The 15,837-nt window shown below is 51.5% G+C and overlaps 1 protein-coding gene across 10 annotated transcripts in view; it reads left to right on the plus strand.

Annotated features, from left to right (window-relative positions):
- The window catches only part of BCOR (BCL6 corepressor), a 58,359-nt gene that overhangs the window by 24,353 nt on the left and 18,169 nt on the right, over window positions 1-15,837 (plus strand). For 8 of the 10 annotated variants that reach the window (XM_085622922.1, XM_085622923.1, XM_085622919.1 and 5 more), the window contains exons 2-6: window positions 6,517-6,646; window positions 7,754-7,832; window positions 8,322-11,138; window positions 12,029-12,082; window positions 13,586-13,775. In XM_085622922.1, coding sequence (XP_085479048.1) covers window positions 6,561-6,646; window positions 7,754-7,832; window positions 8,322-11,138; window positions 12,029-12,082; window positions 13,586-13,775 — 3,226 coding nt within the window. In that variant the 5' untranslated portion in view covers window positions 6,517-6,560. Of the gene's footprint in view, window positions 1-2,574; window positions 2,698-6,516; window positions 6,647-7,753; window positions 7,833-8,321; window positions 11,139-12,028; window positions 12,083-13,585; window positions 13,776-15,837 lie in introns of those variants that run through there. The other 2 variants (XM_085622921.1, XM_085622925.1) reach the window with 2 other exon arrangements.

The raw sequence follows: 15,837 nt of genomic DNA on the forward strand, positions 1-15,837 counted from the left end.
GTCTCGGCTCCCCTGCGACCAGTTGCAGGGTATCTGCCCGACAGGTTGGTGCGGGAACTGCTGTTAATAACATCTTTTTATAGTGCTTAGATGTGCCTGTTCTTGTCGCTGCTGATTATTTACTAAATTATAGGTAGCGGTATACCTCACACGGGCCGCTCCAGAAACTGGCGCGTGAAAGGACACACGAGGGCAAGCAGTGGATGCACGAGATCCCAGCCGGGTGCAGTCACTTCCAGTGACGGAGATAACCATGTATATGATCTGAAAGTGACTGTTATGGAAGGTGTCCGTGCGGCCTAAACCATTGTGGACACGGTCTGCCTTGAAATACCATGACCCAGATGGCCTCAGACTATGTGTATCCATCCCCTTACACACTGTGTTGAGGGATCCGTTCAGTGTCAGACCGAAAAAAACACAGGTGCGTGTGCCAAGCAGTATCGGGGTTCCAGGCCCAGAAAGCATTTCAGGGGCTCCGTGTCCGGGCTGATATGTAATGTTTTCCAAGCCGGGTTGGACCATTAGTAAGCAGCTGTGGGGGGCCAGCAGGCCACTGGAAACCCCAAGTCAGCGCCGTTCCGCTAAGTGACGCCGCTGCGCACCGCGACGGGTTCCTGGCAACTCGTGCCTGCATTACCCGAACCGGTCACCTCCGCAGCTGGCCATGGGCCTGGCAGGGAGAATCCAGCGCCCCCCCCCCCCCCCCCCCACAACCAGAGGATCGGTGCCCAATTTGCATTGACCGGGTACCGCAGTGCAATCTTTCAGTCCGCGTTGGTCCGCATAGGGTACTTTCGGGGAAAGTTGTCGCGGTTTTTAAGGTCCGGTTACATAATTCTGAGATGAAGCTGCAGTTAAGGTTTGGGCCCTCCTAGTTGTGGAGTTTTCTGGCAGCCTCTCGGGAATGCTTTAAATGACATAATTGCCCCAATGCAAAACAGACCTACATAGAGAGACTTTGTTTTATTTTATTAAGCGACGCGAGGCGGTTTTGTTAAAGATAGTAAACCCTACGTCACAAAATAGGAACATCTTCAAATTTTAAACGAGTTAGTAAAACATAATTTTCAGTTTGCTGAATTTACTTGCTATATAATTTACAGACTTTGTAATGCGGTTGTTGCATGTTCCATAAACGTGTGATGACTGGCCAGCTGCGTTTCTTACTATTAACAGATCCCCGCGCTACCTCCACACTCGCACAACTCAGTTGCCAATGTACAGTGACCAGAGTCGGTGCTCCGATTAGGTGGAATATGGTGAAACAGCCCCCAGCACTGTGAGCGCATTTTGCGTGCAACTTGTGCGACCTACGCCGCGGTTGGAATTCTTATCCAGATGCAGGAGGTGCGCCTGTCAGTTCCGTCGCTGCTTTGCTACCAAAACTGGGGCGGCGCGATCGCACGCGCAGAGCACGGGGACGCGCGCTTCTTTGTTCTGCTCGTGTGTCGGGGCTGAGATCTCGGCGTGGTGGTATGGGATATACACTGCTGGACCCCACTTGTGCCAGGGGCCGCGGGCATCCCGAGTACTTGCGGGCGTACATGTTGACTAACCCATGTTTGTGGCATTGTGAGCTCCAGGGGTGCTGGTTTGGGTACTCGGGGACGCACCATGTGCCCATTCTCTTGCAAGCGAGCTCCTGTCAGTGCCATCCCTTCACTGCGCATTCCAGTGGCGGTAGAGGCTTAGGCACCCCATGTCGTCTCTGGTGCCACGCTTTTGGGGGGTGGAGGGGGCTATCCCTTGAACATACGCTTGGTGGGGAGCGAGGGAGTAGGGGTTGCTTCCACCGTGTGATATGCTGCGAGCTCCTTGCAGCCTTGTACCTCAACTCTGCGCCTCTAGTGTGATGGTGTTTATGGCTTTCCTGCACGCTTCTGACGGGGTGTTATTCGCGGTCTGTAGGAGTGGTGTGCTGGTTTACGCACCGAATGAACAGTACTAAGAAGGTGCGCACAACTACCTAAGTCCCGTCCCTTTAACTGGGGCTCCCGAGCTGTTAGGGGGTGTTCAGGTGCGAGGTCCCTACAGAACCGTACCTCTCCGCCTCCCTCCCCCTTGCGTGATGGAGTGGTATTTGCCCCGCTGTGTCTTGCGCACTTCTGACCGCCCGTCCTTTTATCAGGTGCTGTGGGGTAGAGGGGGAGGGTCCCTTTTGGTGCTTTTTCCTAACAGCAGCATAACCCCACTGTGCACTGGTAGATAGACAAAGGGAAATCGGGCGGGTGGTACAGATGTGCGCTCCCGTCCCATTCCCCGGGCTCCCTAGCTGTTGAGAGTACTCGGGTTTGCGCACCGTATGTCTGTAGCTGCGCGCTCCTGACGGCCCATCCTTCCAGCAGCAGCGATGTGCAGCCTCCGGGCTCCTTGGCATGCAGTCTGAGTGCGGCCCCCGCCCCTTCCCCACCCTTCCCCCGTGAGCGCTGAGCCGGCTGCTCTCCCTGGAGCGCCGCCGCAGATTGTAAATCGCCTGAAATCCCCTGAGCCCGCCCCTCCCTGGAACTCGGAGACACCAATTATCCCGAATTACACGTGCGTATCGCGCGGCTGCAGAGCCTGCCGGGAGCGGCTGACGGTGACACCTCGGGCCGAGGAGCAGCGAGGGGCGGCCGACCCTGGAGCTCCGGAGGTCTATAGGCGGACGCGGAGGAGAGCAGCCGGGGAACGCATCCCAGCCCTGCGTGGACATACGTGAGTGCACCCGCCGCGAGCCTGTGCTCTCTAGTGTTAGACATGGATCAGTGACGTGCAGATCCGATAGTTCTGGGTTCATTCATTTAGGCTATGTTCGGCAGTGAGTTCAGTGGGGTCTGCTTATCCCAGGTGGTGAGCGGAGGGCGCGCTCTGGTTCGGAGTGGATGTGAACCTCTCGCGCGGTTCAGATGAGACCAGCGATTGGAGGTGGCATTGCCCCTCCTTGTGGTTTCGTGGTGGTAGTACTCCCCTCTGGTTTCACTGCGTGTTCGGGGTACAGTTGCAGCCCTTTTGTGGTTCTGCTGAGCCTTGGGCCCAGTCCTGGGGTGCAGTGCGCCCCTCCTGCGAGTCCATCTTGCAGATCCATGCGTTCGCGGTGACATTAACCCCATTTTGCAGTTTCTCTTGTGGCCTGGGTGCATTCCTGTCAGGTATTGCCCCTGTCTCCCTGCAGCCGGCGCTGGCAGCGCCCCGATGTCGGGGGCACTAGGGCATCGCGCCGGCGGGGTGCCGTGCCCAGGCTCGCACGGCTCTGTGGATCCAGGGCGTGCCGTGCCCTTCTAATCTGGGTGCAGTTTAGCCTCGTGCGGCGCAGGCGGATTACTGGGGCTGGCCGGTCCCGCACAGCCTGTTATCAGCACACACAGCGACTGGCACGGAGCACACGGGGCAAACAGACGCGTCTGTGTGTTACTGCCCGTGAGAGCCTGTCACACGGCCGTCATGCATTCCGCACCGCCCTTTTCGCGCTTCCTGGACCACAGGAACTGTGCTTTTTGTTTTTGTTTTTTTTTAAATGTATTTGTTTATAATGGAAAGTGATACATTTGTAGGCCTGATCATTTTGCCTATTACGCTGGTATTTGTTTTTTTTTTTTTTTTTTTTTACTACTGTGCTCCCTTTTTTCGTCTTATTTACTCTTTGGATGTTTGAGGACACGAGTAGAACGAACGTCTGTCTAGCTAGATGTTTTATAAACTGGGCAGTTAGTGTTCTATTTTTACATATCGACTTTAACGTTACCTTTTATATATTGTTTTGTGTGTGTGTATATATATATCTATCGAACTCAGCCAGAAGGTACCAGAGCGCTTTACATGGGCAGCAGACCTGGCTCTTCGACCAATAGCAGCAGCACGGTTACGGTGGGGGTTGCTCCTGGTACTCGAAATGACATTTTAACGCACGGATGTCTTGGGAGGTCTTCCGGGGCGTCGAGCAGCCCGGGGAGTGCGATGGAATGACCCGTGTTAGGAAAACGGAACTCGACACAGCGCAGAGAAGTTGTGGCCTTGAGCCCTGACCTGGAAACGGATTGGCTCCCCGTGTAGCGCTGGTATCCGCACCTCCCTAGTGTAACAATTCAACGTCCAGTAGCGGACTTGGCTCAGTATTCATCAGCCGAGAGCCCTCGCGTCTCATGCCCGGTTTCTAGGCACTCGCATTTACCTGCGGTTGGTTTAATGGGCCCTCCGGTGCCCGTTGCAGTGGGACTGCTGGAGGGCGCTGGCAGCTTCTTTCTAGTGCGGAATGTGGGCGGGTTGCTGCCCGCAGCCCGGGGTGACCAGACCGCCGCGGTGACGGGGTTTGGCTTGTATTCTGGCCTCGGAGTAGGCGCTGTTTGCCTGTTTGTCCTGCTAGTGAGCCGGGTCGAGTCTAAATGTGTCCCGCCAGACCGCGATAGCGCTGGTGACTGACAGACACCGTTAGCGTGAAAGCTCGTGTGTGGTGTGTGCGTCTCCACCCCCGTGTAACCTCTCCCTTATGACTATCGCGCAATCTTCAGTCCAGTCGGCTCCGTGAAGATGTATGTACCTTTCTTTACAAGAGAAACTGCCCAGATCTGTCTACCCGCAGATCTAATTCGCAGCCCGGCCAGTGTTAACTAGGTGATCACGTGTAAGCATCTCTGCACCTCCGGGCTCTCTCTGCTGTCCGTGTCCTCTTTATAGCCTCCTCTTTTTATTACAGCGCATAGAAACCCCCGGGTGATGCGCGCTTTACAGACGCGTGAAGTGCCTCTGCTTCTCACCAGTCACCACGCCGGTCTACCTCCGTGGTTAGCCCCTCTTTTAGAAATTCATACCAGGTCTGTATGGAGCGCGAGGCATGTTCAGGCCCAAGATGGCCAGTCCCGATTCATCATTTTTTAATTACTGAAGTTCCTGGTGAATTTCGGACAGGCCTGTAATGAAGCAAGAGTCCTTGTTAGCCCCCCTCCTCCATCACTGCCTCGGGATATTTCCTTCAAGGCCATCATGTGTGCCTCCTGGGTACCATTCCTTGATCTGGGTAAACATGTGGCAGGTCCAATAGAGGTTTTCCTTTTGCCAGTTTCAGTACCAAAGCGCCACTGATAAGGGCCTTGAGAACCGAAATGCACTGGGGACGGAATGCATTGTGCCATTCTAAGTTTAAGCAACTGTTGAATGCTTAAACATTTTCATTCTGGTTACTGCACACATTTGGATTTTTAAACCTGAAAACGCACACGAAGAGACTGCAGCTGAAAGGAGGGGCTCTACTGTGTGTAGCTCTTTACATAAATATAAATCGGCCCCTTTGAGGAGGCGCGTGATGGCAGGGGCAGGTGCCGCAGGCCTGGGAATGAATAGATGGACACCCACCATATGAGAGACCGGTTTGAATTTTCTAGAATAGTCTAGCTTGTCCAGCCAGGGTTTTATCCTCGCCCCGGGTGGCCGCAGAGGAGCAGCGCGCCGCCCGGGACTGGGAGTGGGGTGTACTACGGCCAGTGGCTGCCGCGCCTTTAGGGCGCATCTGCGAGAGGTTATAGGGCGCTCCTCGGGCCAGCAGAGCAGCAGGGCCAGCTCTTGGCTCCGCTAGGCCGCGGCTGCGCTAGGGCCGGAAGCTCCCGCATCCTTGGGGCTGGGAAGTAGGGCGGGAGACTACAGTGGGGCCGGAGGTAAATGTGCGCTGGGAGGTTCCGAGAGGTTGAGTCAGTGCCAGCGAGGGCGCTGCGCTAGGCCCGGACCCTCTCTGCGGGTCCTGCGGCTCCAGTGCTTATTAACCCGGCGTTTAGCAGCAGGATGGCGGCCGGGCCCGCCGGCTCCGCCCTCGCAGAGCAATTAAAAGGCTGCACTGGAATAAATCACGCGCGGCGGTAATCCTGTTAATAAAAGGCAGCCTGTCCTGACACTTCCCCCAGAGGGAGGTGGAGGGGAGGGGAGGGAGCACAGGGAGGAGGGAGGGAGGGAGGCAGTGTCTGGACTCTGACACTCCCGGGAGGGGGCCTCCCGCAGCCGTGGCTAATGATTGATCGGCCCCTCCTGCACGCACAGGCAGCGCTCCCTCCCGCACGCAGAGCCTCTGTACACAAACACGCACACCACCAGTCCTCTCCGCGCGCGCACACGGCGCCCCATCACACTGACACATATACACACAACACCCCCTTGAATACAAAGAACCTCCCCGCTTGGAATACAGGCCACGTTTAATCCCGGCTCAGCGCACTTTTATTCCACTCCCACGCACAATATCCACCCATCCTCAACTCTTGCACAAGCAGCCGCCTGCGATGTGACCACTATGCACGGGGAACACTGATCTCGTCCCGTGAGCGCGCTATCACGTGTTTACCGCAGTGTCTATGCCCATCTCTGAGTGCATACAGGTAGTGTTTGCCCTCTCTGCTGCCCCATACTTGGATCTCCCCTCTCCCTTGGCATTGAAGGCCAGGATCCTGCGCCCGGTGGCAGCTCTGCTTCTCGCAATCCATAGGACACGCTCTTGCAGTTTTTTTAGTTTGTTTTTAATGCACCGTTCCTCACCTTCTTGCCTTCTCCCCACAGCCTGACCCCGAGGAGCCGAAGGCAGCCCGACCCCAGAGGCCGCCATGCTTTCTGCCACCCCCCTGTATGGGAACGTTCACAGCTGGATGAGCACCGAGAGGGTCCGCATGTGTGGCCTCCCCGAGGACAGGTAACTGGCGCTGAGCACATAGGAGGGGCAAGGATTAGAGAGGGACCCTCCCTAGGAGGGGAGGGGAGGCTTCGTGTAGGATTCCTAGCAGGCCGGAGAAGGCAGATGAGGGAGCTTTGGGAAGGCTGGCAGCCATGCCGAATTTGTTGAGCCTAGGGAGGAATAGAGGATATGGGTCAACACCCCCCTCTCCCCGCATTCTTCATTTTCACTACCCTTCTGAAATCTGCAACTCGCCCACGATGGGTTTGTGTAATGTCTGCAGAAGTGGTTGTGGTAAATTGATCTCTTCCATGTATAAGTGGCCGCCTATGTGTTAGAGGAAGGAGGGAGGGGGGGGGGGCTGTGGCGGGGCCTGACACTGACCTGAGTCTGCAGCTGCCACCAGAGATGCATTCTGTGGCGCACAGTGGTCGTCAGGTTGGGCACTGGCACGGTGAACGTGTCGGGTGCCAGCCTACATCTTCTGGGGGTGTCCTCCAGCGTGTGGATCAATGGTGACAGTAATGGACTTTAGAAAAATAAAGCATGGTTTCAGCACTGAGTTATGACTGCTCATCTCGGGGTCCCTTGACACTCATCCCATGAAGTGGGGCTGCCGATGCCGGAATATACCAAAGGCGTCCAAGAGATGTAGACCTCTTAAAGGAAAAGTTTCAATGTGTTTATTTCGGTATGCTGCTGAATTAATCGGGAGAATCTCCATTAGATGTTCTTTTAGTTTTTATATTTTCCTCTCGGGAACCCTCTCTACATTAGGTAAAGGCCTCATAATTACTGTTTATCACCCAGAAGGCCTCCTCTGGTCTGCTGGCTAGTTGCAACCTGCTCCTGTGTAACTGAAGGATATTTTCCTCTTCCAATGTTTGGGTTAGATGTGTGCGTTGCTATTTGTTGAGCACCCGTCTCTTTTGCAATAGCCCCATTTAAGTTAAATACTTTTGCTTCTCCCTGATGAAGTGTATGGTTATTCTTTGTTACGAATGTGAACAAAACGGGGCAGTGTTGTGGAGTATTTTGTTTTGTAGCCAAATACTGAAGTTGAAAGTGAAGTGTTTTTTTCAGTGTATATTTTAAAGTAATGTTTTTTTTTTATTACATCATTAGAAAAATTCCTGTAAATGATGGCGAAGCTCAGAAAAATCGTTTGGAATTGAGGGAAGACGGTCTCCTTACCCACAGTCTGGTAAGGCCCCTTTGATCTTCAGTCACTGTGTGCCATGTTCAAAGTTTCCCAAATTTGCAGCAAGGGGTCATGCTACCTCTGTAGACATGGGGAGTCTAGGCCACCCTTAAGGCTTAAGGTTATCATTGCTTGCACACTTTGTCCCCACTGACCCTATACCGATTTTGTCCAAAAACACAATCCCTAGGGGTTAAACTGAGAATAAAATGTTTAATGTGATGGTCACAGAATTGACTCCTTGGCAAGGCACAATACTCATTTATTTTTTAAACATCTGATACTGATGAAAAGCAGTGGTGCAGATGGACATTGAGCTGGTTTTTGGACTGCTTTTAAGTGACGCTAATGTGAATACCTTGGGATGGTCACACAAAGTGTAGCTCAGAGGGGCATATTCAAGTAAAAAAAATGTCCAAGAAAGGTTTGGATTTGTTTCAGTGATGACCAATATCGACACATGATTGACCCGCTTCTTCTGTTCTTCCTAAGGTTGACGCAGCGGCAGCCCACCGTATGGACAGCCTCGCAGCACTGGGCATGGACCGAAGCGGCTTCATGAGGGAAGGCCTTCGAATGCCTGGGGGCATGGTCTACCCCAGCCTGTGTGGAATGAGTGCGGATAAGAGCCGGGATGCTGCCAGTGCCATGGCGAGTCTTGGATACACCCCTGAAAGGAACCCAGCCGACCCCATGGATGGTTCTCCTGTCTCTGTGAGCAGTTCTAATGGCTTCAGTGCGATCTACAAAACCCCTCCTGGATTACAAAAAACAGTGTCCCCAGGTGAAACTTTGGGATTGGATGGCATGGCGGCTGACAAACAGAGCCCACTCACTGTCAATGGTGCCAGTTACCTGCGACTCCCCTGGGTACACCCTTACATGGACAGTACAGCGGCTGCTATGTACCCCTTCATTGACTCTCCTAACAAGTATTCTTTGAGCATGTACAAGGCGTTATTACCTCAGCAGTCCACCTACAGCTTACCACATCTGGCGTACTCTCCTGTATGCACCAGCAGCGAGCGTTTCTTGTACCTCCCCCATCACTACGTTTCCCCCCACATGCCATCCACTTTAGCTTCACCCATGCGGATTACAACTGCTTCTACATCTCCAGCTATGCCACCTCTCGTGCACTGTCAGGATAAGAACCTGTCTTGGAAGATGGGCGTGAGTCCTGCTGAATCGCATGCCTACCAGCATCTCCAGCCCAAACCTCCCAGAGTCCAGTGCCCCAAGCCTACTCCCACTAGCATGTCTGCAGAGCCTGCCCACCTGTTGCCCCACTCACCAAGGCCTTCTCAAAGACACCACATGTCTTCGCAGCCAATGGGGGACACCTACGCAGAGTTCCAAAAGCATCTCGCCCAGATGGCAACCTCTCCTTCAGTTCCTCTGCCTAACCCATACATGAATGTGAACAATGACTTTTCACCTTCACGGCTGCCCAATGGAACATTTGCCAAAGCCCAGGATAACCCTGATCATGCTCTGCAAGCCCAAGGACACCCCAGGAAACCGACCCGGGACAGGAAAGACAGCAGGTCCCCTCCTGTACTCGAGAAACAAGTACCTACCAAAGATGGAGGCGACAAGCCCCTAGATTTGTCATCGAAAATTGTTGATGCTGAGACACCAAAGTCGGAAAGCGTAAAGAAAATCGCACCAACTGTGCTAGTCCCTAGCAAGCCCGGGTGTGGCCTGCTCTCATCTGTGAGGGATGTGCAGAAAGACGGTCTCTCTCCTTTAGGAAGTGGCTGTGCAACCTACAGACCGGAAATCATCAGCACAGCACCATCGTCCTGGGTAGTCCCCAACTCCAGTGTTACTGATGAAAATGGAGGCAAGATTATGCAGCTAAAAAACAAAGCATTGGAGCGAGTGATGCCACAGCCCAGAAGCTCTTCGTGCCCGCGAATTGGAAGCATTGATGGAACTGTGCCTAGCAATACAGGGGCAGTGCCAAGCACTGGTCGCCCAGCCTCTGCATCACCAGCTCCCAATGCAAACGTAGATTGCCCCAAAACCAACAGAACCGAAAGTGCCACATCGGTCATACAACAAATAGGGCAACCCCTCCCAACATGCACAAAGTCTAACAAAAATCAAAAAGCTGCTAATCAAGAATCTAGTTTAAAAGCTACATGCCAAGAGTCGAGCTTCAAGGCAGCCAATCAAGAGTCAAGTTTCAAGGTGGCCAATGAAGAGCAGTGTTTTGATGCAATGACTCAAGAATCCAGTTTTAAACCAAATGAGAGTGACCTTTTATCGAACTCCATGTTTTTAGCTCAGAACGAGCCTTATCGGTCTCCTATCCACTATCCCAGAAGCTTTCTCCCCTACCCACTTTCGGAAAGCCTTGCTCTGAGCCATTTATCTCTGCACAGCAAAGCACCCATGTACCCTCACCCAGTGTTACTGCCAAGTGGCAGCATTTTCCCAGGACCACTGGCTCCTAAACCTGGCCTTCCTTACAGTCTGCCAACAAATCGCATGGATTACGTCACATACCAGGATGCTCTGGGCATGGTGCATCCCATCCTGCTGCCACCGTCCTCTCTGGAAATCAACAAGGATGACCGATGTGAGAGGCGATCACGGTCGCATGAACGGCCGAGATACGAAGATGCGGCTCCACGAAACAGAGTCCATGAGACCACTGCGCCGAGCCCGAAACCTTACGATGCCCATAAAGAAAAGCATGTGGCGGCACTCCAGAGCTCTTCAAATCTCAGTAAACCCCTGGCGAAACTGGAAAGAACTGGCAGCAGTGATCTCCTGCATGACACTAGAAGTGAGCTGCGCACCACTAAAAGCCCCCTTGCACCGGACTGCAGTGGTCGTAGCACTGACCCGCCCAAGCCCAAGGTGGAGCCACACAGAGAAGTCATTGTCATGAGGGAGGACTTTGTAAAGAAGCATGATTTCCATGACCTTGCTAAACCTGCACAGAATGGCCCAGTAGTGAGCTTGACTGACCCTATGTCCACGAGCCCCCACCAAGTGAGTCCCTGCCCCCAGCCTCCCACTGGACTCTTCGAGGCCACTTGTAACCCATCCCTGTTTTTTGGGACCACGCCCCAGGACACCCCACAGTTCTGCATGGGAACTTCTCATCCTGGCACTAGCGTTTACGAAACCCTCACCAAAGAAGAAATGGACAATTTGGATCTGAAGAATCGCTCCTCCAAGGTGGCGAAAAGAATTGAAAATTCTGCTGGCTATGTAGGTGATCGTCTGAAGTGCATGACCACCGAGCTGTTTGGAGACTCAAGCCAGCTGAGCCGGGAGCAGCGCGCACTGCAGGTGAGCTTCTCTTCATTGCTAAAGCATGTGGAGGTGGGCAGATAAACCTGTACTCATGTTTCAGTAGATGTTAATTCTGCACTAGGCAGCCTTGGTAGTGACTAAATTGAGCTTTGCATAGAACTCAAATATGCATCAAAAGTGACTCGACAAAATCAGAGATGTGTGACCAGACCCTAAACCCTTTATGGCCCTGATGAAATTATGGTCTTCTCTCTGAAGGGTAATCTGATTCTGTTGGTAAGGGTGGCACGTTCTTTCCAAAATCCATGACTGCTCCATTCTATTGAACTATCGTAATGCCCTGCTGACCAGGCTAAGCCTTGGCTCTACCCATGTTCCCCAAACCCAGGCTTTGCTTATGACAAACTAGTTGAGGGAGGCCTTAGATCCAAGGGCAGGCTGAAGCAACAGTGATAACGCTCATGGCTTCCCTGTCCAGGGCCACATTCACACCCTTGGACAGTAATATGGGCAGCTCATCCATGCCAAGCCTTGCAAGCCCAGCTTCTGTGACTTATAACTATTTCGGAGCCCCACTTATGAATCTAATCCAAGTGTGAATGTGCCTGTTTAGGACCACGAGGCATCATATTTTACTGTACTGCGGACCTTCTGTAAAATAGTTCCCCTAGCAAGAGAGTAGGGGCCAAGCTTACATGATGCAAAACGGGTTTAAGAACAACTTATGTCGGACTAGTGGTAACATAGTTTTTGGACCATTTATACTGGTTAGTCGGTGCTAATAATTGTGCAATGCTGCAGTGCACCAATATTGTGCTCTACAATGTGGCCCCAGTTAAGACTTCCTTTGATGCACTTGAAATTTTGATGTATACTGCTAGTAATTTACGTAAATGACCCACTAAGTGCCTCTTTTAATTACTTAGATGGAAGGATTGCAAGAGGACACTAATTTATGCCCACCTGCCGCTTACTGTGAGGTCAGTGCTTTAAATTTACTACCCTTTTGGGTTCAGCTTTATTTCTAAATTAACCAAGGGTGTGTACTGGGCCACGGGCATTTCATCTTTTGTTCTTTACCTATCCTTTTGTTCTTATTTTATTTGATTATGGTAACACCTCTTTTAATTTGCGACTTGATTTTCTAAACGGGACTGTCTGGATCGCTGCACGGTGCATTTTCATCCAGCATGCTGCTTATTTACAGTCTTGTGAATTGTTGCATCCTCCACATCTGTTGTCTTAACCATTCTATGGGCATAGTATTAAAAGAATAGGTGGGAGTTGATATCTCTGTTGTGCGTGCATTAATCTCTGCTGATCTGAGTATGTGCCATGCTGGGTTTCTGTGTCTGGAAGTTATTACACAGGGGGTATACCAAGATACAAGGTTTAAATGGGTCTATATAGAGAGCATCACACTGAATTGGCCTTCTGGTTGTTGGAGGGGTATTTTGCTGTCAGTTCTAAGATACCAGGCATTCTGTGACACGTAAGCAATGTTTTTTCATGTCACATACACTGTACTGTGGTATTAGTATGGAGGGTGCCCTCTACACTGGAGCAGTGTGCGAATTAGTTTTTGGGACACTTCGCTTAAATAACATTATTGGGCCACATTGACTTTCCCGGATATGATTTAAATATGTTTTTGATTGGCTATTGAAGCATCCTGTAGTAGTTGTGTAGGGCGTTAATTAGTGTTCACATGAGCCAGCCACGGAGAAGCCATACAGCTTCACATTAAATATAACCATATGTCATGTGCGGCATGTATTGTTGCCCATTGACGCCATCTTGAGGTTTTTCTACCCTTTAGCCATTTAACCTCGGGGGATTTGTAGGGTTACAATTCCTGCTCAGAATGCCATTGAAAGCACTGCCGTTTGTGATGAAACATGTCCTTGCATGTTACATAATGGTTAACCGTGTTATAAGGTCATGTCCGAGGGATTCTGGGTATTTGACACATTACACAGTACTATGGCATGTAAGCTGCTTTTGATGTGATGCCAGGCCCCAAGATTACATCTGTAAGCCTGATACCTGCCCCATGTGCCTTGGTTGTATAGCCCAGTGTTTCTTTTCTGTGTTTTAAAGCATGGGCATGACTTCTCTCATCTCTGTAACTTCTTTCATAACCGTGATGAAATCGCACACACTAAGGGGTGTTTTTAGATTTAATTTAGCGGCACACAGTGTGATGACATTTGTTTACTGCTGAGGTGCGTTGATGGAATAACCACTGGTTGCCTTTGTGTTGCCTAGCTATGCGAACACTGGTTCTGTTTCTGAATCTCGGATTGCTTTTTGAAATAGTGGAAAGTGTATTTGATCACTGGAACAGACCGTTGTGTAATTTGGGGGTGGCAGTACACATTTCGCATGCACACAGGGGCTGGGCCAGTGCTGCATCACAGCGTAGTTAGTAAGCGGATGGATTCCCTGGCTGTTGGGGTCACCTGTGTCTTGTCTCTTTCCAGCATGCCATGATGCGCTTCTCTGCACTGGAGACCAAGGTGCGAGAGGGCCACGCGGCCACAAAGGACTGCGAGGGGACCCGCCTGGGGCAGGCCGGCTGGGACAGCCAGAAAGGGACCCAGGACAAGCCCTCATCTGTCATTCTGGAGAGTGCCATGGCTGAGCAGCAGGACAGCAGCCAGTGCCTGAACGGTACGTGCTGCATGGACCGCTAAAAGAGATGCAATCTTGTCATAGAACCTGGACACCCCCCCCCCCCCCCCCCAATCGCCCCCGTTCCACCCAAAGAGTACCCACGAACCAATCCTTACTCCAAGGTGTGGGAAAATTAGGCCATGTTTAATACAAAACAAGTTATTCACAAACATGACAATCAATAACATTGATAAATTGCTAGGCTATAAATTCTTGCATAACACTTTTTAATTTCCTAGTGTTCAGACTTCATAACCTAATTTTCTTTTCTTGTCCCTAATACCCTCCAGCACTAAGGGGCCTCCAGGCTCGCATCCCCGCCGCTTGAGAACCACGCAAGGCGCAACCCACCTGCGTCCTTGAGTGATGAGCCCCCCAGCCCTTGGTCCTTATCAGTCTATTTCCGGGGGGCCCACCCCTCGCCGCCAGGCTGCCCAAGGAGGCTCGTGTGACCTGTCGCCTTTGCCTCCCCAGCAGCCGGTGTCCCCATTCTCCCTGCGGAGAGCTTACCATCTCTCCCCTCAGTGCTGGCCTCAGGAGTATGCCAGCAGGCCTCCCGTTGTCTTAAAAATCACAACCCTGTGACCCCTATTCCGCAAAACCCTTCCCCCAACTTAACCATCCTAACCCCTAAACTCAAGGGACGGGTGGGTGGGAGATCAGAAAGTAGCCGTCGTCCGGGCAGGAAGAAAGAGAATGAGTGGAAGTGAGATCCGGGCCTAAATAGCCCCTAAGCCCCACCTCCACTCATCCCAACAGGAAGTATGCGTTGAGCCTATGACGCGGTGCCCCGGAAGGACTACCGCCGGCTGGCAACCAATCAGGTCGCCGACCATGCTAGCGCTACCAAGGGGGTGTGTCACAGGGGCGGGGGGAGCCGGGTCCTAAGGGCGCGCTCTCCGATGGTCGCGCTTGGCATTTTACCTGGGAAGACCAGTCACTTCACACAGTCCAGTGAATGGACCAGAACACAGTATACACAACACTATATGGTGTTTTCAAGCTCTGACATACGATCGAAACGTTTGGGTATCTGATGTAAGGCTGTGCACAAGGGCATCTCGCATGAAAATGATGCACAAATGCCAATAACATGGCAATTTGAAATTTGAGCTTTTTGCTGAAGTATTGGAGATTAAACAAAATGCCCAAAACATTGGATAGATATTTTTAGTTTACAAAGTCTGCACATCTATGATAAAAAAAATAAAATAAAAAAAAAGCTTAGCTAGGCCTTAGCATACCGCGGTAAAAGTGATTTGCCCTGTATGTAATGGTGTTAAGTGGTGAAGCCAGGATTAGATTTCTGGTTTCTCAGTGGAAATATTTCAATCTCTTGACTATGCGGCGATTCTAAACTAAGTTCTATTTGGGCTGCTTGCTCAGGCCTCTTCCACAGCGTGAAGTTCATTTATGATTTAGGTTTTACATACCATCATATGTGAAACCACCGGTAAGGACGCAGCCCTGCCTGAAAATAAGTGAATGCCTGCCATCTTCACCGTCCTCCATGAAGAGGTGGGTGTCTGTAGTTAATCAATGGAGGCTCTACACAAATGGCGGACCACATTGTTGTGCTCTTGAGTCCTTCACTGCGCTGGCATGTCAGCCAAGGGGCTGAAGCAACAGAATGCCTCAAGGGGAGGGCCATGTCTTCACCCCTCACCTTCTCAAGAGCCTCTGAGTATAGTACCCTCATGTAGGGGGTCACTGTGGTATGACGAGTCTTTGTAATCTTAAGTGTGCCGCTTTCAGGGACGCCATCTACGTGCTTGCCAAGTAGCTTGTTTTAAAACCGCCAGAGAGCCCCAGTAACATATAGTTTGCCATACATGGTGCATTTCCTTCACGTTTGGAAACCTTTGCTTGAGAAGCCATACAAAGCAATCCATAAATGGCTGCTCTTTGACAGCCCATATGTTTGGTCCTTACATACTCAGAAGTTGTCTACTTTTAAAACTAGCATTGACCCCTATACCGTATCACTTTTTACTGCTGGATGAAGTTTAACATACCTTAAACCTAATTACTTCAAAGCGAATTATGACATCAGAACATT

The sequence above is a fragment of the Triturus cristatus genome, chromosome 8 (genome assembly GCF_964204655.1).
Source record: "Triturus cristatus chromosome 8, aTriCri1.1, whole genome shotgun sequence".
Taxonomy (NCBI): Eukaryota; Metazoa; Chordata; class Amphibia; order Caudata; family Salamandridae; genus Triturus; species Triturus cristatus.